The following is a 24989-nucleotide window of genomic DNA, read 5'->3' as shown; positions in this document are numbered from 1 at the left end:
TTCAGAGAAGCTCAGCTGAGCCCCCCAGGGGCTGAACTCCAGCCCTCACACAGCTGTGAGGCAGCCTGAGAAGGGGTGGGGGGGATGGGGTGCGGGACTGAAGGAGGGCAGCAGGTCTGCTAGTGAATTATGAATACAGAGGGGGTATCTAAGGTCTTTGCAGCCTGGTTTTCCTGGTGTGTGAATGTGTGTGTGTAAGTGTGTGTGTGTGTGTGTGTGTGTGTGTGTGTGTTCATGTTCTGCATATCCCTGACTCTCCAGAGTATGGCCTTTAGTGGTTCAGAAGTCCCGCTGTGTACTTTGTTGTTTGTTTTTTTTTTTTGGCCGCACCTTGCGGCTTGTGGGATCTTAGTTCCCTGACCAAGGATTGAACCCGGGCCCCTGCAGTGAAAGCTCTGAGTCCTAACCACTGGACCACCAGGGAACTCCCTGTGTACTCTTAATAACATTGACAACAATAGCAAACATTGCCATTTAGCGTGTGTGAAGCTTTGTACTTAGTGTGTTTTAAATGCGTTCACTCTCACTAGGTAGTTACCATTATTTTCCCCATTTTCCTGACAAAGCAAATGAAGCTTGATTGAAGCTCACCCATGGTCAAAGAAGAACTGATAAGCCTGGAACTTGAGTCCAGGCCCATCTGACTAAAGGGCCCACATTTAATCATGAGTGTGCAACTTCTGTTTGAGGTGAATCCATGTGACCCTCAGCTTGTGACCCAAGTGTGTGTAAACATGGCCCGGTTGTGTGTACGGGTGTAGGTGCGTATGGATGGGCGTCTCTGCCCATATGTGTGCCGTGCAGAGCCTCAGCCAGTTAAGGAAGGCAGGCAAGAACAGTAGTGGGTCTGGATCACAGCTGTAGAGAGCAGGTGAAGATCTGAGGGATATCCAGAGTGAGGGAAGAAGAGCTGGGCTCCTAGAAGGACCTTCCCTGCCCCAGCCTCTCCCTTCAATGATGCACGTGGAAGGGGATGGAGGAGGAGAGGCTAAAGGTGCCGTGAGCCACTCAGAGAGAGGAGCCAGAGCCAAAGAGGGTGGCCAGTAGCCAGCAGTGGGAAAGGGAGAGGAGAAGAGAAAGAAATCCTGGTGGAGATAGAGGAGAGGACTCCCATGGCAGGCTCCTGAGGGGAGGAGGGACGAGCTCGGCTAGAGGAGGGGGAGGAGGGAACAAGAATGGGGATGGGAAGAGACAGCTGGGGAGGGGGTGGGTAGAGGGGGCAGAAAGGAAGAGGGACATATGGGAGCCTCTTCCCCCACACCCAACTCCTTCTCCCCATTTATTATTTCCCTTAGAGGACCTACAACAGAGGCTGCTCCCAGGTAACTGCTCCCAGCCCAATGCCTCTGTTCTGCCCAGAGCCCCCGCCCACTCTCTCTGTAGGCTGCTGAACTAGAGGGCTGGGTTACCATGGCAACTGTGAGCCGCCAGGATAGCCACAGGCAGGCCTGGCCGGGTCACTACTGTTCCTGGGCTTCTATGCAGTGGAGGTGGGAGGGGGAGGCTCCATCTGGCCCAATCCCCGCCCCTCCCCCCCATTTTCATTGGGGCTTCAGAACTGAGATGCTCCACTCCGCCCAGGTGGGGGCTATCCAGCCTCTCTCCTTCTCCCTCTCCCTCTCCCTCTCTCTCTCTTTCTCTCTGTCATACACACACACACACACACACACACACACACACACACACACACACACACAGGCCTGGAGCAAGGATATAGAATAAACACTTCTTAAATTGCAAGAACATCTAGCCAATAGCGTACAGTTGTGCCTAGACTTCAAGTTTAATTCACAAAAGCTGCATTCTCTCAGCTCCTTGTCAGGCTGGGGAAAGTCTCACCTCAGCCCTCAGAGAGACAGGAGGGAGCAGGGGCACCCTATGCAGGTCTGGAGGCCAAGGCAGCATGGAGGGAGCAACAGAGGACCAGTGCATGGGCCTATGCTGCAGTCAGGAAGCTGGAGCAGGACAGAAAGTCCCTTTGGTGAGGCTGCATTCGGGGCTTCTTGGGGAGACCATTGGGGCTCCCACACTAAGGAGAGGCCAGAACTGGAAAGGTGTCAGAAGTCATCCAATCCAAATGAGGATTAGATGTGGTAATCGAGACCCAGGGAGCAAGTGATTTGCTCAAGGTGACCACGAGGTATCCTGTGGTAGAGCTGAGACTAGCACCCCTGGCTTCAGACTACTGCCCAGGGTTCTCTCCCAGCCCACACCAACCACCCCCAGAGCTCCTCAGGCCTTTGCTGCTCTGGGCCCTGCAGGCCATGGGCTTTCTTCAAGAAAGCCTCTTGAATAGAGTTCCTGGTCTGTCTTGATATGGGGAATTGAAATCTTGAAAATGCAGTAGTCCTAAAATGAGGAGGTTACAAGCCTTGGAATGAAAACATAGCCTCATTGCTAATTACCACCTTAGTGCACTACAGGTTGAAAACCTTGAATTAAAATCTAAGCTGAGCCGGGAGCTGCACCATTCCCTTACCTCCCATTCACTGTGCATCATCCACACCTCCTTGCGCCCCGCCCCCCCGCCCAGTGCCTCGCACTGACTTCTGCAGACTTCAGTGACCTGGTCATGTAGAGTGGGGCAGAAGGTGAAGGGTTTCTGTGCACGTCCTGCGTGAGGGAAGGGGACCCCTCTTCCAGAAAATGACCGGCATCTAACCTCGGAGCATGCCTTGAGGGTCCAGGAAGTTTGGGGATATTTGTGTGGTCATCCAAAGGAGTGCCTGGCACCAGAAGGCGCTCAGTAACCATCTAGTGAATGGTACAGCCGCCTCCCGGGTGGTGCGCGCCACCCGCCCACCGACTCCACCACTCCGCGGCCAGTGGCTCAGAGGAAGAAGTGGGCGTGGCCTCCGGCCCTGGGCCGCTCGGGGCCAGCCGGTCACAGCGAGCCTTGTAGAGGTCGCGCTCCCTGGCCAGGCGGGTCACCTCGGCCCGCAGCGCGTCCAGCTGGGCGGCCAGGCGGGCGCGCTCGGCCTCCAGCCCGCGCCGCTGTTGTAGCCGCTTGGAGCGACAGGCCTGCGCGTACCCGCGGTTCTTCAGCGTGCGGCGCCTCTGCTTCAGCCGCAGCGCCTCGTCGCGCCCACAGCCCCGCAGCTGCCGGTTTAGCTCCCGCACAGACATCGACACCAGCGCCGCGTCCGAAAACCGCTCGGTCAGCTGCAGAGGGAACGGGCAGGGCCCGAGTCAGCGCCGGCTCCCGCCCTGCTCCAAGCTCGGGTGGCCCCGCCCACCCGGCCCCGCCCCTGGGAATGCTCCGCCCCCGGCTCCCACCTTTACCTGAATGTGCGCCTTCCCCTGAATCTGTCCCACAGTCTAGATCCCGTTCCAGGTCCCAACACGCCCTCCCCTGCCCCGCACCCCCGCCATGGGTCCCTGACCCCTTTGGGTGGTCCCCGCCTGTCCCACCCACCGTCGGGCGAACCAGTCGCGCCCCTGAACCCCACATTGACCTAGAGGGGTCATGAGCATCCAGCTCCTGGCCCACGTGTGTCCCGTGGGCTCGGGCCAGACAGACCCTTCCCCTCCAACACACCTCGCTCCCCTGTCCTGAAGGCTGCAACCCTGTGACCCTCAAAGGATTTGGATTACATCTTAATGCCCTCAACACCCCTGTCTGTGTCTATAATTAATAGGATGAGTCCCAATCCTTCCTGAGAAGGTTGGGGGCTGGGGCAGCACGAAGTCTTGAAAAGGCCAACTTCGTTCCGGTTCCCACAGTCTCAGCTCTGCTCCATTCCACGCACAACCCTTTCCGTGGTTCCCCAGACTGAGTATCTATATACCTCCCTTAATCAACCATTCCTGACGCCCTTTAATTCTCAACTCTCCCCTTTTGGTCGATCCTCTTCTAACCTTGTCTTCTCCCTCTTCCTCCTGATTCAGGCTACTCATTTCTCTCTATTTGGAAAAAAGAAAAAAAGAAGGGCCAGAAAATAGTTGTCTCTACCTGAAATCTTTTAAAAGTCCTTCTTCCCTTCTCCTGTCCTCTACCCCTTTCCCAATCGGTAACCCTCTCCGGGGACTCTCCTTCCTCTCTGGGCTGGCCTCCTTCACCCTGCCCTCCCTCGGACCAGCTCGCTGATCACTCACCTGGGCATGCTGGGCTCCGGTCTCCTCTGGGCTCCCTGGGTAGTAGGGGTGGGACCCTTCAACAGGGACTGGGCCTTGACCCTGCAGCAGCTCCACGGCCTCCTCAGGACTCAGCCCCAGCACCTCCCCAGCCCCCAATTGCTGTTGCAGGGTGGCCAGCCAGTACAGCTCCTCCAGGCCTGGCCGGGTGCCCTCGGTGGCCCCCACCGTGCCTGGCTCACTGAAGGTGGGTGATGGAGGCACTGAGCTGTAGGGTGTGGAGCCCAGTGAGGCTGTCGGGGGGCCAGATCGCCCCTCCAAGGGTTCCCGCTTTACCTCAAACTTCATCAAGTCAAAGTCATTGACATATTCCATGGCCAGGGGACTGGGAGGCAGTGCCATTCTGGGGCTGGATTAGGATGGGTGCACCTGCAAAAAAGAGGACAGGTTTGGAGCACCTGGAGGCTGCCTGCCAGCCTCCTTGACCAAAATCCGCTTCCCCCAAAGCCCAAGCGCCCTGGGGACAGAGTTCTGGAAAGCTGGGGTGATGGCGCAGCCTGTTCCCTGCACAGTCACCTCCGGGCTGAGGGACAACTTCTTAGGTGGCAGGGGCTCCTGACCAGGGGGAAAGCAGCTTAAAGCCTGAGTGAAGAAGAGGATAGCAGAGCCTCTGGCTCACTGGTGCCTCTGGGATCTACGAAAAACAAGAAGACTGTGGCAGCACTCCCAACTCTAGTGCTGGGACATGCTGAGCATCTCTGTCATCTCAAGAGGCATCATTTCATTTCCAAGCAATTAAAAAGTGTTGCTTAATTAACTGTGACAGAGTATGTGTATATTTTAGGGCAATGGAAAGGCACATATGTTGTGGATTTTAAAATAGATGGATAACATGCTGTAATCTCTCTCTCAGAACACCCAGGCCAATGCCTTGCACATAGTAGACCCTCAGTGCACCTTCATTCTATGGATTAATTGATGAATCCCTTTTCTAGAAGCAAGAGGCTTTTCAAGGAAAACAAGAAAGGCCCCAGAATCAGTTCTAGAAAGATCAGGACAGAGTGGTGACCATCTTTCCCCAAGGCTAATCTCTCCAAGGGAAACCAACCGAGACTGGTTTTCCTCCTTCCATCCAGGACCTGCAATGTTGTATGAACTTGATCAGGTCACCTTCCCCTTCTGACCCTCGTTTCCCCTTCTGTACAAGGAAGGTAGTTGGACTTTAACATTTCTCAGAGAGTGTTCTGTGAAACATGAAGTCTGAGAAATATCCAAGAAGGGGTCAGTGCTCAGATCATTCTGAGAAATGCTGCCTCCCATCCCTGTGAACCTCTTGCAGGTTCACAGAGCACCGCAGCATAGTAATCTGAGAAGTCCTTCGGTAAACCATCTGTTCAACTTCAAGAGTGTCCCAAACTTATGTCACCCAGGAACCCTCCTCCCTGTTATCAACCACGGAGCATGTGCCCACCTGAGTCACCTCTGGCTAGGTGACCTCGGAGAGCCTTCCCAGCCTGGAAGTCCCAAGCTTGAGCCCAACTCCCAGTTCCAACAGCCCCAGGAGGGACAAGGCAGAAAGCGCTCATCCCCAGGGCTTACAGTTTGGCTCCATCTCGATGTCCAAACCTAGGTAACCCACTTTCCAACCACATCTCAGGCCCCCAGGCTCTGCCCAGAGAGGTGGCAGGAGGGACAAGTCCTCTCTCTCTTCCTGTCCCAGGTGTTGCCCTATCTATTGAGCCCCTCACCCTTGAGAAGGCAGAGGGGATGGGAACAAAAACACAGATTGAAGGAATTGATCTTTGGCAGGGAGGAGAAGGTGAGACATAGAGAGAGGTGTCCAGAAAGAACTGGATGAAAAGCTAAGTGAGGAGGGCTGTTTATCTTTCTGATGTGATAGCAGTGAGGGACATAAAGCCAGTCAGGGTGGGAGTAGAGCAGGGGACAGAAGTGTGAAGATTCCTGAAAACAAACAACAGAAAGAGGACAGCAGGTGTCAGAGGAGGGGGCTCTAGGTGAGAGGCCTGGCACCCAAGTAGGCCTCAGACATACTCACTTTAGGGATGGCAGAGATGATTGGTCAGTGTCAAAGCCAGGCAGGCACAGCTTCCCCAGAGACTGGAGGCCCCATTGAGCAGGGCCTGGTGCCTCTGTGCTCAGAACAAGGGGCTGTGGGCACAGAGCCCACTGGGTACTCTTAAAGGGCCAGCTCTCTGAGGTCATCCATGGTTTTCAGGCCTCCAACCAATGAGGTAAGGGGATCATTTGCATATCTCATTGGCCTGAGGGGTTGCAGGAAATGAGAGGAGAGGACAAGTCTGCCTGTTCTCAAGGAAGGGAAGGGGGCATCTTCCCCAACAAAGCGCCTCACTGATGGTCTGACTCACTGTTCTCAGTTCCCCAGTACAGAGTGCCACATTGGCCCCCGCCGACACCCTCATGAGGACACAACCCTCAGTCCTTGGTGACTGAAAGCCCGGGACTGGAAAAGAGGGCCAGACAAGCTTCCAGCACCTTTACCGTCCAAGGCTCTGCAGCATCCTGTGGGTGTTTTAGGGGAGTATAAGCTCTCCCAAGCCCACTCTCACCTGGCCTGTTGGGTCTGTTTCCTGTTTTCAGGAACGCTCACATTTCTTCTCCCTGCCTCACTCCCACCTTATTTGGCCTCATGCCCCTCACAGTTATGGCATCAGAAAGATAAACAACCCTCCAGGACTTGCCCATTCTAGTCTCAGCCTCTCCAATTCCTGCGGACCCAGCCCCAGGACAGGCAGGCCAGCTTGGGAGCAGGAACGGAAGAGGGAATGAAGAACCCTTTTCCTTCCTTCCAGGACACCTCGGGACACTGAAATCCAATCACCACCAATCCGTCAGAGACACTTTTGTAACTGTCCTCATTTGCCCTCTGCTTCCCCTCACCTTTTCCTTGTGTGTGTCTCTGTCCCTCTTTCTTCCTCTCTCACTCCTCCTGGTTCCCAGATGGCTGGGGGGTGACCTACATTTTCAGCCTAATCCCCTAACACTTCTTAGAGCTATCATCCCCAAGTAGAAGTTGGAACAGAGATACTAGGAATTAGCCAAGGAGATGTTTAAACCTGTCTGAAGCTGTTTAAATAGGGTCTGTACTAGAATAGAACTCCAGGAGTTAAAAGCTACTTCCTACTTTCTAAGGACTTCCAAACACTCCCCTGGGGTTAACAGGTCCTCTTTCCCAACCCAGAGAGAGACCTGGGTGTCCATCAGCCCCAAGGATCAATTATAAAAATTAACCTGGTCCCAGCCTTAGGTGTTAGGTAAAGAGCTGGTAGATTCAGATGATCTAAGACAGTGGTTCTCAGACCAGGGTCCCCAGACCAGCAGCACCACCTGGGAACTTGTTAGAAATGCAATTCTCTAGCCTCACCTCGAACTTACTGAATCAGACACTCTGGGGATGGGACCCAAAAAAATCTATGTTTTAATAAGCTCTCCAGGTAATTTGGATGAACACTGAAGTTTGAGAACCCCTGATCTACAGAGTGCCTATAGTCAACTCAGATTCCTTTGGGGTGTGTGTGTGTGTGTGTGTGTGTGTTTGGTCTCTCCTACCATGCTCTCTACACACATATAAGAAGACCAACATCAGAGGACATCTCTCTTCCCGCACTTGGCCTCCATTTTATAGAGCAGAGACCATTGTCATCATTCAAGTGGAAAGGCTTCTCGGTGTGATTGCCTGAATCTAGTGCTGTTTTCGCAGAAGAATCGAAAAGCCCAAGGCCTAGGAACGAGGCCACAAAATGGGAATGGGGACCATGGAGACCAGAGCCCAACACATGCGCATGGAATGTGGTTCTAAGGTAAATACCCAGGAAAGAGACCTCAGAATTTCCCTGGTGAAGAAGGAATAGCAAGTGTTGACTGCAGCCCCTTTTGCAGGCCTGGTCTGGTCTAGCCAGACACTTGCCCCCCAGCAGCTGTCAGGTCTGTGCTGATCCTCTTGTTTACTGGAGCGCTCAGAGGAGAGGTGGGAGGGCTAAGCTGCTAATGGGCTGAAGGAGTCAGACTAAACAAGCTCAGGCGAGTTGAGCCGCTCGGGGCTCAGACCAGGCACCACTGACCAGGGAAAGGAGTCTGAGGGGTGAGGGCTGGACCAGGGGAAAGGACCAAGGGCACAGAGAGGAGAAGCACATTGGTCAGTGAGGACCCAGGAGGTGGTTCATGGGTTTTCCTGGCAGGAGGGGGACGCAGGCTGAGACTGACTGGCTCAAGGACATTTGGGGACAGAGAAATGGGGATGAAAAAGTTGAAACCAGGTGGACTCTGCAAAGGACAAAACAGAGGAAGGGAGGCAAGAAGACTTAGCTAAGGAGGCTGTAGGTGTTGACCTAGGAGAGAGGGCAAACTAGTCAGGGGCTCCCCAGGAATCTGGATTGAGGGAGACAGAGGGACGTAGGCACATGGAAGAGATGGGCAAAGGCCCATGGAGAACTAAAAGAGAAGAAAGCTTCTGGGAGGGGATCAGGAGGGAGTAAGAGGTGATGGGAACAAGTGACTAGAAGAGCAAAAGTGGTAGAAGAAGGGAGAGAGGAAAGTAAGATTGGGGACCGAGGGCTTCCCTGGTGGCACAGTGGTTAAGAATCCACCTGCCAATACAGGGGACATGGGTTCGAGCCCTGGCCCGGGAAGATCCCACATACTGCAGAGCAACTAAGCCCATGCGCCACAGCTACGGAGCCTGCATGCCAAAACTACTGAAACCCACATGCCACAACTACTGAAGCCCACGCGCCTAGAGCCTGTGCTCTGCAATAAGAGAAGCCACTGCAATGAGAAGCCGGCGCACCACTACAAAGAGTAGCCTGTGCTCGCCGCAACCAGACAAAGCCCGCGTACAGCAATGAAGACCCAATGCAGCCAAAAATAAAAATGAATTAATTAAATAAATTTAAAAAAAAAAAGATTGGGGACCGAGAACTAGAAGCAAATACAGAAGAACAGACAGATAGATGGTCAGGCCATAGAGAAAGAGCAATGGACAAAGGACAAAAAAGTCCAAGGATATGGACAGAGGGATGCTGGATCATGGGGAGAGAGGGCCAGGCAGGTAAAGGGCCTGGAGAAGTGGGGTAGAAAACAAAGAGGAAGGAGAGGACGGGAGACAGAGTCAGTAATCCAGGATTCCATTCTCCTCTGTCCTGCACCCCCATTTTTGCAGCCCTGTACCACCCGTTCTCATTTCTAGTTCTGGCTTATGGAATCCAGATCTTTAGTAATGGATCCAAATCCTCAAACCTCTTCCTGGTCTACCTCATACATTCATTCATTTGACAAATATTGATTAAACACCTACTCCGCACCAGACACTGTGCTGGGCGTTAGGGACACCTCAGTAAATCAGACTGACACCAGCCCTGTCTTCATGGAGCTTATAGACTGACAAACCAGAGAAAAGTCAATTTGTTGCCCTTAGGCCCAGGCAGGAGTGGCCCGTGCCCTAGGCCCTGTGCTTTGAAAGGCTGTGCTTTGAAAGACTCTGGCCCTCTTCTGGCTGTGTCCCTTGGAGTGAGGGGTCCAGGTGTCCCCTGCCCACACCCCAAACCCCTTCTGGACCACACTCCAGATACTTAGGAATTCCTTGTCCAAAGAGCCCCAAGCCCACTTCTAGGGCCCACATGGACCTCTTTCCTGGGTTTGCCCTCCTAAGGGTAGATCACACTACTCGTACACACATTTCTAAACCCAGTGGGTGGCCAAGGGGTGGCTGTTTGCAGGAGGCTGTGGACAGAATTGGGATGTATAGACAGGAGGTCCACGTGCATGCACATGAGGTGTAGAAGTAGAATATGGTGTCAGAGGTGGGAAAAGAAGTGGGCCCGAAGGCCAGTGGCTGAAAGCTGCTTCTCTCCACACCACCACATTCTGCTGTGGAATCTTGAGGATTCCAAACAAAATCCAAATTTGAACCAAATTCCAGACCATTGTGTGTATATTTGTCAAGGTAGAAGGGTAGAATATATTTTATTTAATAGTTTGTTAGCTTGAGTCATACATTTAAAATACTTAAACACAAGGTTTGTGAGCCTCTATCTGTACTCTTGCCCCAGGCCCTACATATGCTAGGGATGGGCCTACATAAAAACAAACCATTAGAGCTTCCCTGGTGGCGCAGTGGTAAAGAATCCACTTGCCAATGCAGGGGACATGGGTTCGAGCCCTGGTCCAGGAAGATCCCACATGCCTTGGAGCAACTAAGCCCGTGAGCCACAACTACTGAGCCTGTGTGCCTAGAGCCTGTGCTCTGCAACAAGAGAAGCCACCGCAATGAGAAGCCCTCACACCACAACGAACAGTAGCCCCCACTCCCCACAACTAGAGAAAGCCCGCGTGCAGCAACGAAGACCCAACGCAGCCAATAAATAAATAAATAAATAAATAAATAAATAAATAAAATCTATTTAAAAAAACACAAAAAACCATTATAACTGTTACAGGAAGAGGGACCCCTTCCAGGGCCCAAGAATGGGCTCTTGTCTAACACTTGGGAATGAATTGTCCAAGGAGACACACATGCTGACAAAGCAAGAGACTTTATTGGGAAGGGGTACCTGGGTGGAGAACAGGAGGGTAAGGGAACCCAGGAGGACCACTCTGCCACGTGGCTCGCAGTCTTGAGTTTTATGGTGATGGGATTAGTTTCTGGGCTGTCTCTGGCCAATCATTCTGACTCAGGGTCCTTCCTGGTGGTGCACGCATCGCTCAGCCAAGATGGATTCCAGCTAGGAGGATTCTGGGAGGTTGGTAGGACATATGGACTGGCATCACCTTTTCACCTTTCCCAAATTCTTCTGGTTGGTGATGGCTTGTTTGTTCCATGTTCCTTACCAGGACCTCCTGTCATAAAACAGCTCATGCAAATGGGTTAGTGTGGTGCCTGGCCAGGGTGGGCAGTTTCGGTCACTGGTTCCCCTAACATAATGAGATGGGTGCTAAGCAGGAGAAGGTCAGGGGGCTATGAGACTTTATTTCATGAGGACCTAATCTAACGTGGGGGCAGGGGAGAGGGTAGCATTGCAGGGACAGCTCGCCTAAGAAGTCACATTAAACTGAGACTGGGCAGGGGAGTAAGAAGTGACCATGCCTGGTGGTGTGGAGAAGATGGAGATTCCAAGCCACAGGAATAATGTATGCAAAGGCTCTGGGCAGGGAAGAGGTAGACACATTCATGAAACTGAAAAAAACCCAGTGTAACCAGAAAGCAGATACCAAGGAAAGTGGGAAGAATGGCAGTAGCTGAGGGTGGGGCCAGATCATGCAGAGCCTTGTAGGCCAAGTTTAGGACGTGAGCTCTACTCGAAGAGCAATGAGAAGCTACTAAAGGATTTTCAGCAAGGATGTGGAATGATCAGGTTGTGTCTGAAAAGATCACTTTGGATCTATGGTGGAGGATGGCGAAAATGGAATCAGAGTCAGATTAGGGGGTTAATGCAGTTATCCAAGTCAAGTTGGGGGGATATCTTAAGCTGGAAAAAAACCCAAAGAACAAAAAAAATCTCCGAGATGGAAACTTGTGTACAGGTGATTTGTTGGGAGGATTTTCCAAGTCAGTGAGAGAAGTGGGACTGGGCAGAGGGAAGAGTTGAAAACCATTACAGCTGAAACAGAGGCTTCAGCTGACCCCATAGGAGCTCTGGAGCTAGGATGGACCTTCAGAGTGTCCCAAATTGAGGCAAGGGGGCCAGGACTTCGGAGCCCTGCATCAACCAGTCATTGGAAAGGGGGCATTTGGCAAGACAGCTCCCTTCAGCCATAGGTGGTGCTCGGGGAAGTGCTCAGCTTTGCACCATCAGCAGCCAACACTCAGCGGCTGGGACATGATCCTGAAGGGGGCATCTGGGCAGCACGCCACAGCACCCACTGCAGGGGGTCTGTGAGACGTCCAATGGCTGGGCCCAGAAGGCCCTGGGGAGGACAAAACGCAAACTAAGGCAAAACTGGTCACACCCTGCCCCTGTTACCGAACACACGTTCGCGTGCCCAACAACGCACAGTGAGGCCAAACAAACTGAAACGTTGGAGTTTGGAGTAGAGAAAGGTTTATTGCAGGGCCAAGCAAGGAGAACGGGTGGCTTGTGCTCAAAAACCCCAAACTTCCCAGTGGTTTTCTGGGAGTTTTTATAGGCAAAATCTGGGATGGGAGCTGCAGGGTATGTGACTTTTCTTCTGACTGGTTGGTGGTGAGATAACAGGGCAGTGTTCCAAGGATCTTGTGCTCAGCCTGAAGTTACCATTCTCCACCTGGGTGGGGGCGTTAGTTCCTGCAGAAGAGCTCAAAGATATAGTTATGTATATCCCTTGAGGAGGAACCAGGACCCTGCTTTATCGCTGCACTATTGTTTCTTGACTGTTCCTCCTCTGTTTCTGCCTTACCTCCCCTCCCTGATTAGTAACTGTTTGAATCTGCCCTTAGGTACTCAGGGAAGGTCTACGAGGCTGAAGCCTTTTTCCTGCAACTAAGAAACTGGGGACACAAAAAGGATTTGTACCTGGGAGGGCCCCACGGGGTCCTGCTCAGTTTCAATGAATGCCATGATCCTGAAGGGGGTTCTGGGCCACACTCCCCAGCATCCACTGCAGCGGGTCTGTGAGACATCCAAGGGCTGATCCAGAGGGCCCTGGGGATCAGAAAATGCAGACCAAGGCAAGGCTGGTCACACCCTGCCCCCTGGTGGTGGCCGCGGACACTAGGCCAGCTGGTGGACCAGGCTAGGAGGAGGGCCAGAGAACTGAGCAAAACTGTGAGGCGGATAAGGGGAATCCGATAAGGAAACCCTCAAGGGAGCCCCTTGTTCAGTCTGCCTAAAGCTAAGGAAGAATGGCGGGGGATTAGAAATGTGGGATTCGGGCTTCCCTGGTGGCGCAGTGGTTGAGAATCTGCCTGTTAATGCAGGGGACACGGGTTCGAGCCCTGGTCTGGGAAGATCCCACATGCCGTGGAGCAGCTAGGCCTGTGAGCCACAACTACCGAGCCTGCGCGTCTGGAGCCTGTGCTCCGCAACAAGAGAGGCCACGATAGTGAGAGGCCCGCGCACCGCAATGAGGAATGGCCCCCGCTTGCCGCAACTAGAGGAAGCCCTCGCACAGAAACGAAGATCCAACACAGCCAAATAAATAAATAAATAAATAAATAAATAAATAAATAAATAAAAAGAAATGTGGGATTCATTCATTCTTTCACTCCACCAATGTTGATTAAGTGCCTAATTATTATGGGCCAGATTCTGCTAGGAGCTAGAATAAAAAGAAGACTAAAATTTGGGTCCTTTTGGAACTTCCCTGGTGGTCCAGTGGTTAAGAATCCACCTTCCAATGCAGGGGATGTGGATTCGATCCCAGATCGATCGGGGAACTAAGATCCCACGTGCCGTGGTGCAACTAAGCCCTTGTGCCACAACTAGTGAGCCTGCATGCCTCAACTACAGAGCCCACACACTCTGGAGCCCGTGTGCCACAACTAAAGAGAAGCCTGCTCACCACAACGAAAAGCCCGCATGCCGCAACTAAGACCCAACACAGCCAAAAATAAATATTTAAAAAATAAAATGAAATTTGGGTCCTTTTTTCAAGTAGCTAACACTCCAGTGAGGATTACAGAGATACAAAAACAACTACAATAAAGTGATTAATTTAAAAATATAGGTATGTACACAGTATTGAACCAACTCAGATGAGACAGATGTTAATTCTAAGGGGCACACTGACCTTCACACAGAAGGTGATGTTTAATTTAAATCTGAAGGGCAGAAAGGTTCACAGAAGTGCTCTGGGAACTGCAGAGTTTGGTATATAGGAGAGAAGGCAGCAAGTAGGGAGGTGGGGGTGATACCATTGGATAAATGGGAACCAGGTTATGAAGGACATCAGTTGCCATGTAGTAGGAAGCCTTGAAGGAATTTTAAGCCTAAGAGTGATATGATCTCATTTTTTCCTTAAGGACAAATCAAGGAGACAGTATAGGATTGCAGGGGGGAAAAAAAACTTGGTAATTAGAGTCAGAAAGACTTGGATTCAGATTCCATTTCTCCTGCTGATCAGCTGTGTGACTTTGAAGAAATGACAACCTCTAAGCCTCAGTGTCCACATTGGTAAAACAGGGCTATTGTGAAACTGAATGAGATTATGCATGTAAAGCTACTGGCTCAGAGCCTGGCACCTGGTGTCCATACAATAAATATTCCTCTCTCTTAATTTTCCAAAGTGAACTTATGCACCGAGTTTGGAGAATAACTTGGTGGGAGGGAGAGGGGGTGGCATTTGGAGAGGTGGGAGGCCAAGAAGGTGCTTGGAAGCTATTGTTTGAAGCCAAGTGAGAGATAAACCCTGAACTAAGGCAGTGGCCAGGGGAAACAGACACAGACTTGAGAGCTAATTGTGAAATACAAATCCAAAGTTCCTGGTGTCTGACTGGACGATAAGAAAGGAATAGTCTAGACTGATTCAGGTTCCTCTAGGGCAATGGCTAGATAGTGGTGCCATTTGCTGAGATAGGGAACCATGAGAGCAGGTGCAGGATCACAGAAGAGATGATGACTTTCAATAGCTTGGCCATGATGCCACCAGTGTGCACATCTTTAGGCCCAGAGAGTGACCAAAGAGGAGCTGTTTGCAGTGGAGTGGGTATGAACAGAGTTTGGATGTAGGGACTGGAGGGAAGAGTCCCAAATACATACACATGAGGTTGAGTCCAGGATGGAGCCTGGGTGGAAGAGATGAGGGTCAGCAGCAAGCCCAAGGCTGGAGGCCAGCTCTTTTGTCCCATTATGTTCCAGTAGAGAACTCTGAGAAATCTGAGAATTAGGGTTGTTTCTGTTGCAAATAGCAGAAGTCCACTTGAAATTAGCTTGAGCAAGAGAAGAAATTTATTGACTCCTATACCCAGAATTAGGAATCTGTCACTCTCCATCCCTCAGCCTGCTTCCTCTAGGCTGGTTTCCATCTCAGACAGGTTCCTGCTTTGCAGGGCCAAGCTGACACCCAGCAGCATCAGGCTTAGGTTCTACCAGCCCAGCAACCCCAGCAGGAGATCTCATTTTGAAAGTTGACAGAAAAAGCCCCAGAGAGAGACCTCATGCCCATTCCTGAACATTTCCACTGGCTGTGGCCAGAGTGACGGACACACAAATTGGCCAAGCTGAGAGCGCACTGGTAAGAGACCCACAAGACCACACAGACTGAGGAGGTGGTTCCCCAAAGGAACAGCAGGGTGCTATTACCAGAAAGGGGGAGTGGATGTTGGGCCGATGCTTACCATAGCCACGTTGAGTTTGAGGTGCTATGGCCTTTGGGGTGATACCCATGGTCTCAAGCTGAAGAGAGATGTCTGGCTGGAGACGTAACTTGAGAAATTACCAGAGGACTTTGTGGTGGTGGTTGGGTGGGGCAGATGCATTCTCCAGGGGAATGTGGAGAGAATGACCAGGCCAGAGGCCCAAAGAAGAGATTCTGGGGTGGAGAGACATCACCACTTCACGGTAAGGCAGAAGAGAGCCCTCATCACGGGGAGAAGAAACAGGGATTTGGGAGTTGGGGACTGAGGGAACCATGGCATTAGGGCCCTGGACAACAGAAGAGCCTGGGCTCAGAGCGCCCAAGCCCGGGGAAGAAGGGGGAGGCAATGCCCAGCCCCCGGCTTCTAGACTTCCAGCGCCCCGTGGGCTCCAGCCCATGGCCCCTCCCCTTGTTCTTAGCTTGTTTGTCACCCAAAGTCTCCCAGTCGCTCTCTCCCGGGAGCAAGAGTCCTCAAAGTTACATCATGTGCAGGGGGGCGAGGCGTAGCGGTGGGGCGGGGCCTCGGGGAGGAGGGAGCCGAGGAGAGGACCCAATCCTCCAATGGGAGACAAGGGTTTGGGGGCTAAGATGCAGGAGGTGGGGCCATGGCTGGGCTGACCTGGGGCTGGAGCACCCGGCGGAGAGAGGGTCGCGCCGGCCCTGCTGGGTCCCGCCCCTTCGCCCGCCCTCCTCCTTTTTAAGCGCCTCCTGCCTAGCCTGAGCTCCCGCTCTCTGCGCCGCGCTCCCTCCTTCCCCGCCTTCCTTGTCTCCCCGGCTCCGCTCCGTTCGCGCGGCCACCCCGCAACCCCCGCCCAGGTGCCATGGCCGCTGTGTACCGCCCCGGCCTGCGGTGAGTGACCCCCAGTCCGGGGCCGACCCGCACCTTCCGCCGCGCTTGCCCCCTCGGGGCTGCCATTTGCGTTCTCCTGCTCGCCCTCCTCTGCCTGGTTTCGCCTCCGAGGAGGAGGAGGCGGGCAGGTGGCGAGTGCGTCTGGATCCACGGCCTCTCGGGTCGTGCGTCTCGCTGGAGATCGGGGCGGCCTCAGCCGCTCCGGGTCTCTCGGTTTCCGTCCCCACCCCACCCCTACCCCCCGCTTTGCTGGTCTCTGACCACACCGTCTCTCTCTGCCACCCTCAGAACTTCCTTTCCCCTCCTCGCTCGTCCTCGCTGGGCCCGCTTTCCGTGTCTCCTCTTTTGCTTTACAGATGTAGCGCTTGTGCCCCAGGTTGCGGTGAGGAGCAGTAGGGCCTTGGGGTCAAGGGTGCATGAGCCCCTGGGGATTGAGCTCAGAGCTCCCTAAAGAAGGTAGAAGGTAAACAGCCATTCCGCAGCCTCCCCACGACTGGATCCTGGCAGACGAACCTGGCGGGAAGCCCAGCACAGCCAGAGGGGCCTGGGGCCCGGGAACGGAGGGCGGCAAGGTGGAAGAGGGGGCCAAGTTGCCTTCATTCTTACCTGGCTGGCTTCATCCCCTGTCCAGGACGGGAACCCCTAGGTCCTGCTTGTCTGCCCTCTCCCCGTTTTCACAGCTTCCTGTCTTCCCTCTGTAGCCTCCCTTTTCAGCTTTTGTCCCAGGGTCTGAGCTGACCCTCTGTCTCTCCCACAGCTGGTTCCACTTGGCCAGCCCTTGTGGGTGGTCTCTGGAGAAGGGGAAAAGGAGAAGGTCCTACTCAGGAGGCTGGGGTGGGGGGAGTGGGGGAGGGAGATTCCCAGGAGACTTCCTGAGCCAGCCTCCCTGCGGAGACAGGTTCTCCCCAAGGCTGTCTGCCTTTAAAATTAATGCTCGGGGGAAATTCCTCTCTGAGGGGGAACAGAACCAGGCCCCAGGAGGCTTCCACCTCTGCCCCTGGGGCCACACTGGGTTTCCACCCTGCCCTGCCCAGTGAAGCCACCCAGCTCCCACATTCACGGTCTGAGCGTCCTCCCTTCCCCAGGCTTATTCCCTGTGAGTCTGAGCGCCCTGCAGTCTAATGTTCCACCCCACCACCAAGAGCCAAAGTTCTAGGCATGTGTTCTCTAGGAAAGAGAGCCAAGGGAGGGACAGGGTCATGCAGTGCTGGGCATGTGGAGCACAGTTTCTGACCGGCAAGGCCCTGGCATTAAGAGGAAGGCAGCTTCTCTCTCTTGGCCTTTGCTCTCTCTGGGTCACTCCATCCTGGGTCCAGGCCAACTGGAGCAGACCTTACTTTTCCCTCTCCTAGGGGTGTGAAGGGACGGACTCCAGGGACCCTGTTCTAAGAATTGGGGCATGCACCCCAGCCAGTGACATTCTCCAACAGTCAGCCTTCCACACAGTTCAAAAATACCTACCCAGTGGCAGCACTTTATGCAATCCTTGTTGGCCCAGGTGGGCAACCGCAGATCCAGTGCCTGGAACCCTGACATCCAATCACCCACTCTCTGTGCAAGGGCCCAAATCTAGAAACCTGGGACTTACCATCTCAAAGACCTAGTCCTCTGCTTGAGGCTTTCACAGTCTTAACAGCATGCACATCAGAAGAAAAGAATGAAAACAGCTGCCTTTTTGACTTATAAAAACTATACTTGAGAATGAAAAGGACACCAGACACATGAAGCTGTCAACTGGGCACAGTTTACTGACATTTGGGCCATAGGACACCTGCTCACTTCCAAACATTGACCAGACATAGTAAAAAATTGGCATGAGCTAAGCCTACAATAACATCAGCATGCCTTATACATACAGCCACACAGCCAGGCACGTGTCGTTATGCTCATTTGGTGATACCTGTCCCTTGCTAATCAGGAGACACCCTCACTAAGCCTCATAAAGGCCACAAGACAGACATGGCCTGAACCCATCTTCCTTACCTATTCCGACCTCATCATGGTGCCTGTTCAGACCTACTTTAGCACATCCCCAGCAGCCCAGCTTTCTGTCCCCTTGACTTGCCCATCTTCCACGAGAACACCTGGCCCATTACTTCTCTGTTTCTTCTCTCGCAGGCTTAGATGGCATGGGCTGAGCCCCTGGGGCTGGCCCTCACGGCGCAGTATCCAGACCCTGCGAGTACTGAGTGGAGACCTGGGCCAGCTGCCTGCTAGGGTTCGAGACTTCGTGGAAAACAGTGCCCGCCTGTGCCAACCAGAGAGCATCCACATCTGTGATGGGACCGAGGCAGAAAACACTGCCACACTAACCCTGCTGGAACAGCAGGGACTCATCCGAAAGCTCCCAAAGTACAACAACTGGTAAGCCCTGAGCCCAGCAACCTGCGAGATGGGGGCAGCTGTGGGGACGGAGGCCACTTTGGGTTTACCAAGACGAAATCAAATTTAAGTAGACCATCCCAATGGAATGAGCGAGAATGGGAGCTTTGGAGGGAACAATCAGGAATTATTGGGATTGGTCTGTATTTTTATGTTAAGTGAATAAGCTGATACAAATAAAAGCCTTTGCTTTTTTTTTTTTTAACTTAAAAGTTCAGTGAGTTTTTGCCAGGACTGGGGCCAAGGGAACTACCCCTTAGACTGGGACAAAATCTGGAGGAAGCAACTGAGATGCAAATGGATGGGAAAAAATAAGGCCAACAGAAGACCTAGAGACAAAGTTGGACTTGAAAGAGTGGGTCTGGGATGAGGGAGATCTACTGGCCACTATCTTCTTGATATCCGCTCTCCCCCAGCTGGCTGGCCCGCACAGACCCCAAGGATGTGGCACGAGTAGAGAGCAAGACGGTGATTGTAACTCCGTCTCAACGGGACACGGTGCCCCTCCCGGCTGGCGGGGCCCGTGGGCAGCTGGGCAACTGGATGTCCCCAGCTGAGTTCCAGCAAGCCGTGGATGAGAGGTTTCCAGGCTGCATGCAAGGTAACCAGGGCAGGGACACAGAGGCAGGGGCACTGAAGGAATAAACAGGTTGGAACCCTTCAGCCAGGTGGCGTTTTCCTCCACAGGCCGAACCATGTATGTGCTGCCATTCAGCATGGGTCCCGTGGGCTCCCCACTGTCCCGCATCGGAGTGCAGCTCACGGACTCCGCCTACGTGGTGGCAAGCATGCGGATTATGACCCGGCTGGGGACGCCCGTGCTTCAGGCCCTGGGAGATGGCGACTTTGTCAAGTGTCTGCACTCCGTGGGCCAGCCCCTGACTGGGCAAGGTGAGCACCTGCTCTGCCCGGGGCGGGGGTCGGGGTACACAGAGGCCTGCTTGTACTCAGAGGGAATCCCGCATCCTACCTATCCTGATTAGTGAGATACTGAATTCCCAAGAGCTAGGGCAGCAGTGCGCTGGGGGTGAGGCTGAGTTGGCAAAGCAGTTTGCTCAAGATTGAGAAGAGTGAATTATCCATGTCCAAGAATAGGGGCATGGGAGCTGATACATATTATGAGGTAGGAGGCCTTAGCTACGCATTGACACCACCACTGCTGCCGAGTGTCTTTCCTGCCACCCCCTGATCCCTCTGGCCCCTGACACCCCAGTGCCTGATGCCCCTGCCAGCAGCCCCATGACCCCATTGTCCCCAGGGGAGCCGGTGAGCCAGTGGCCATGCAACCCAGAGAAAACCCTGATTGGCCACGTGCCCGACGAGCGGGAGATCGTCTCCTTCGGCAGCGGCTATGGTGGCAACTCCCTGCTGGGCAAGAAGTGCTTTGCCCTTCGCATCGCCTCTCGGCTGGCCCGGGATGAGGGCTGGCTGGCGGAGCACATGCTGGTGAGGGCCTGGTGAGGATCTGGGCAGCTTCAGGGGGCAGGCCAAGGGCGGGGCCTGGCCAGTCAGCCTCAGCCTCGCCTCTCCACTGCCAGGTGCCCAACTGGCGGACCAGGGACTCTGCGCAAATGCCCGAAGCTTTGGCCCGAGGCTGCTGAATGTCGGGGGCGGGGGTGGGCTTCCCCTTGCTGCCACCCCAGGCCCTGTAGCAAGGCAGTGCTCCTGTTTCATGAATAAACATTGGTCCTCCCTGTTGACCCCTAGCTGTCCTTCCCATGCAGACCATGCCTAACCTCTGGTGACCTCTTCCTTGCTCCCTCTCCCCACCTGGCAGATCCTGGGTATCACCAACCCCGCGGGGAAGAAGCGCTATGTGGCAGCTGCCTTCCCCAGCGCCTGTGGCAAGACAAACCTGGCCATGATGCGGCCGGCACTGCCAGGCTGGAGAGTGGAGTGTGTGGGGGATGACATCGCCTGGATGAGGTTTGACAGTGATGGTGAGAGGCCCTTGGGTCGTACTCGCTGCTCTGGTTCTTACCAGAGTGTAGGATTCTCGCCTCCGCTGCTCAGGGTGAACTTTGTCAGTGAGAACCTTCTCCTGAACAACCACCCCTCCCCCATGCCTCCTGGCAGCCCAGCCGCCCTGGAGACGCCAAAACCTTTCCCCTCAGATCTAGGGTCCAGCTCAGGGCAGGGAGGGGCTGAGCAGGACCTTCCGAGGCTGAACCTCTCAACTCTTCCTGGTTAGTCCTTCCGTTTTTTCACTTTTCCTCCTGACAGGTCGACTCCGGGCCATCAACCCTGAGAATGGCTTCTTTGGGGTGGCCCCTGGCACCTCTGCCACCACCAATCCCAATGCCATGGCCACAATCCAGAGTAACACCCTTTTCACCAACGTGGCTGAGACCAGCGATGGCGGCGTATACTGGGAGGGCATTGACCAGCCTCTTTCACCCGGCGTCACCGTGACCTCCTGGCTGGGCAAACCCTGGAAACCTGGTATGGGGCCGGGGGGAGGGGGGGGCGGGGTGTAAGTCAGCCCCCAGGGCTCAGCACCTTGATGATGTAAAAGCCTTTTCCTCAACCTGCAGCCATCTGCCAGGACCTCTGGGACTCAAAGGGAGTTATGCAACCCTAAGCAAGATCTCAGTTCACGTCCCAGTTCAGTTTGTGGCCTGGCTGAGTCGCTTAACCTCCTGAGCTTCAGTTTCCCCATCACATGAATGGGGGTAGTTATCATAGTACCTATCTCATAAGGTGTTGGAGGGTTAAATTAAATAATGCATGCAAAGGATTCAACATAGTGCCGAATACGTAGTAAATTCTCAATTAATATAAGCTGGATATTTTTAAAGGGGGGGTGTCTTGGAAATTATTACAGAAAGAATTGGACTCAAAGCACAGTCATAAAGTTTGACCCATTAGGAAGGAAGAAGCCTGCCCCTACCCCTGCCACTTGGACCCTCACCCCACCCCGACTCCCCATGTAATAACCATTGTCTAAAGGTCAGTATTGTTACCCTCACCCTTCCCCTGCCCCTCCAACACAGACACCCCAATCTTTCCGAACAAAATCAGACCAGCTCTTTAGCCTCTCCTAGAAGCTAGTTTCTCAACCCTGTCATTACTCCCTTGTGCCCTGCAGCCCTGCCCCTTCCTCCAGCCCTGCACTCTGGACCTTCAGCTTTCAGTGGCCTTTGGCATTCCGCGAGCCCAGACCTAGGGGTGGAAGCAAAGAGGAGCCTAGCAGGGGAGGGTGGCCTGTGGTCACTGAAGCCTACATTCAAGTTTTTCAGGCTGGCTTAGCAGTCACCCCCCTCATTTAATCATCCTTCATTTTCTCTAACACCATCATTAAGCCCTCCTTAGCCTCCCCACCTAACTGAGAAATCCAAGAAACTTTCGTATTTCGCCACAGGCTAGTTGCCCAACCCTTTCATCACCTCTGGATTCAGGGGTGTAACGAGGGCATGTTGTGCCCAGCTTCAGTTCTCAGAATAATACCTTGTGCTAGGTCCTCAACTGGGGGCTGATGAAAGTGCAAGAGAGAAGCATAAGGATGGTTCTCACATGAAAGTGGAGGCAGGAGCTGGGGGTCAGAGTGGGGCGGGGGCGCTGGCTCCGTGACTTCCTTGCCCTCCAGGTCCAACCAGTAACCTCTGGCAGAGAAAGCACCGTGTCCATTCAGGGCCCCCGTGATGGTGCTTTATATATATGCCACTGACTCGGTCCCAACTCCTCTCCAGACACCTGAAGGGGCCAAATGACCTGGGCTTCTCAGGTTATGACTGCCCAGGTTGTGTCCTCATCTGAATTCTTCAAGCCCTATCACTCCAGCCGGGTCTGAGCAGACCCAGGGAAACCACCAAAACCCCGCTAGCTTTAAAATCAGTTCCTGTTCGCATTCTGATAGCTCAGGAGATTCTGTCTTCCGCTATTTGCTGATGGAAAGTCAGTTGTCTGTAAACTGACGAAACAACACAACGACAACAAAGACAATAGCAAAGAAGAAAGTCGGTTGTCTGAAATACTGACCTGTCTCAGTTTTTGCTTTAGGTTTGAGTGTTTATTTAAATACTAATCCCATAAATTAAAAGAAGAGTTCCTGGGGGGAAATTTCCATTATAACCCTATGCCAATATTTAACCCCATTCCCTTGAGCACTGCTCAGTGCCAGGTGGCTGTAGCTTGGCATAAACATTAGTGTCCTGCTAAACACCAATTCCTCTCTCGCTCTTTTCTCCCATAGCTCAGCTGGCAGTACCATTATGGATAAATAACCTGATCTTCAGGGGAGATATCCTGGCTCCCTTCTCCCTGCTCCTTACCAACCTCCAACCCGAGATTGTGGGGAGCTGATGAGGCAAAAAGAAACTGTGCAAGAGTGTCTGCAAATGTCTGTGTGTATTGGGGGTGGATGTGCCCTTGGAAGTGATAGTATTTGTATTTGCTCTGCCAGGTGACAAGGAGCCCTGTGCACATCCCAATTCTCGCTTTTGTGCCCCGGCTCGCCAGTGCCCCATCATAGACCCCGCCTGGGAGGCCCCTGAGGGTGTCCCCATTGACGCCATCATCTTTGGAGGCCGCAGACCCAAAGGTAAACATCGTGTGGGCTCCATGCCATCTGGGTTAAGGGTTGGGCTCTCTGTCAGGGCCCGCCTCCCTCTTGTACTTAAAGCTCAGAGAGCCTAAGCCTGGATCGCCAACTACAGCTGTCTGCCTCTAGAGCACCCGCCTGGAGAATGCAAAATCGAGGTGGAGTGGGGAGGCATGGGGTTTGAACATGGGCAGCTGAGGTCCTAGGAGAGAGAGAGTAAGAGTCAAGATCACCAGAAGGGATGGAGTGATCGTACAAAGATAAGGGCTGCCTTTGACCATGTGCACTGGTGTCCCAGGAGTCCCCCTGGTATATGAGGCCTTCAACTGGCGCCATGGGGTGTTTGTGGGCAGCGCCATGCGCTCGGAGGCCACTGCCGCGGCTGAACACAAAGGTGAGTTCCACTCCTGTGTGCCCAGCTTGCCTCTTCTCTCCCTTCCTGAACCAGACCTTCCTCCTGCCCACCCCTTCCCACATGTATATCTTTTCCCCATTCCCTTCCCCTCACCCTGTCTCGAGGATGTTCCAGAACCGCCAACATTTCACAGCTTCCTCCGGCTGGAGGCGGGGTACCTTTCTCTTCTCCAGTAAGAAGGGAGGTTCCTTACCCATCCTGCTCCCCTCCCCAGGGAAGGTCATCATGCACGACCCATTTGCCATGCGGCCCTTTTTTGGCTACAACTTTGGGCGCTACCTTGAACACTGGCTGAGCATGGAGGGCCTCAAAGGGGCCCGGCTGCCCCGCATCTTCCATGTCAACTGGTTCCGGCGCGATGAGGCAGGCCACTTCCTGTGGCCAGGCTTTGGAGAGAATGCTCGGGTGCTAGACTGGATCTGCCGGCGGCTAGAGGGGGAGGACAGTGCCCAAGAAACGCCCATTGGGCTGGTGCCAAAGGAAGGTGCCTTGGATCTCAGCGGCCTGGGAGCCATAGACACCACCCAGCTGTTCTCGCTCCCCAAGGACTTCTGGGAACAGGAGGTTCGTGACATTCGGAGCTACCTGACAGAGCAGGTCAACCAGGATCTGCCCAAGGAGGTGGTGGCTGAGCTGGAGGCCCTGGAGGGACGTGTGCGCAGAATGTGACCTGAGGCTACAGCTAGCGAGAGAGCATGCCCCCCCACCCCCGCCACACCCGCTCCAACCCTCCCAGGAATAAGCGAGCTACCAGACTTGCGGAAAATATGAGCAACTTGACATAACTATCATCTTCTGGGTGCCATGAGACCAGGCCACAGACCTTCCCCCACATGCTGCCCAATAATGAGATGCTCATTTATTTAATATAACATCTGTGCTGTTTTCATTTCCTGCCTGTCTTCACAGGCTTCCCTTTAACACCAATCTCACCATCTTCTTCCAACCCTTCCAAGTAGCTGGTGTCCCAGTGCAGCCTGGCCTGGCACAGCCTGGTGGTATAAGGACCTGTCTCACAGGCATCTCTACCACCGAGCCACTGAGTAGGAATTGCTGGGAGAAAGCAGTAACTACTCATGTCCTGAGGTCTTAAAAAGGTGGGGCCTCTGTGAGCTGCTCAGTACAGCCTCCAGGCCTAAAATTCCCAGTCTCCCATCAGAGACACAGAAGCCTCTATAACCCCACTCACCAGTGAAGCAGTTCCATTGTCAAACCTGTTCTTCCTCCTGCCTGACCTGAAATTGGGACCCGCAAAGTATTCATGAAAGCTTATTCAATATTAAGGCAGCTTCCATAGTACCTTCTGTGTGCCAGGTGCTGTTCAGGGGTGTCAGCTGAGAATAACTTCACCCGTGATCTGGATCAGGCTGAGTGAATGTATAAACTGAGATGGGTACGAGGGAAGTATGTACCCAGAAAAT

At 53.6% G+C, this 24989-nt stretch overlaps 2 protein-coding genes across 4 annotated transcripts; one reads left to right on the top strand and one right to left on the bottom strand.

The window, feature by feature from the left end:
* Positions 1-1721: 1721 nt before the first annotated feature.
* Positions 1722-18339, bottom strand: NRL (neural retina leucine zipper). 3 transcript variants are annotated; one of them, XM_082449270.1, is made up of 4 exons: positions 6131-8414; positions 4096-4503; positions 3859-3903; positions 1722-3162 (listed from the first exon to the last, which is right to left on the bottom strand). In XM_082449270.1, exons 2-4 carry the CDS (start codon positions 4474-4476, stop codon positions 2755-2757), a joined length of 834 nt encoding a protein of 277 aa, XP_082305396.1. In that variant the 5' UTR covers positions 4477-4503; positions 6131-8414; the 3' UTR covers positions 1722-2754. The 3 variants fall into 3 exon arrangements, 2 of the variants coding, with proteins under 2 accessions (XP_082305396.1, XP_082305395.1); XM_082449269.1 differs by having other exon boundaries at positions 4096-8414; XR_014260447.1 differs by lacking the exons at positions 1722-3162; positions 3859-3903; positions 4096-4503; positions 6131-8414 and adding exons at positions 11832-12728; positions 16838-18339.
* PCK2 (phosphoenolpyruvate carboxykinase 2, mitochondrial) lies at positions 16051-24440 on the top strand. Its single transcript, XM_082449250.1, has 10 exons — positions 16051-16231; positions 18350-18595; positions 19030-19214; positions 19301-19504; positions 19872-20059; positions 20391-20553; positions 20837-21055; positions 23016-23153; positions 23452-23547; positions 23783-24440. Exons 1-10 carry the CDS (start codon positions 16203-16205, stop codon positions 24235-24237), a joined length of 1923 nt encoding a protein of 640 aa, XP_082305376.1. The 5' UTR covers positions 16051-16202; the 3' UTR covers positions 24238-24440.
* The last annotated feature ends 549 nt before the right edge of the window (positions 24441-24989 follow it).

Source organism: Balaenoptera physalus, assembly GCF_965194825.1.
Source record: "Balaenoptera physalus genome assembly, chromosome: 2".
In the NCBI taxonomy this organism is placed as follows: Eukaryota; Metazoa; Chordata; class Mammalia; order Artiodactyla; family Balaenopteridae; genus Balaenoptera; species Balaenoptera physalus.
The sequence above is the reverse complement of the archived record's forward strand: the minus strand, read 5'-3'. Positions and strand labels throughout refer to the sequence as shown.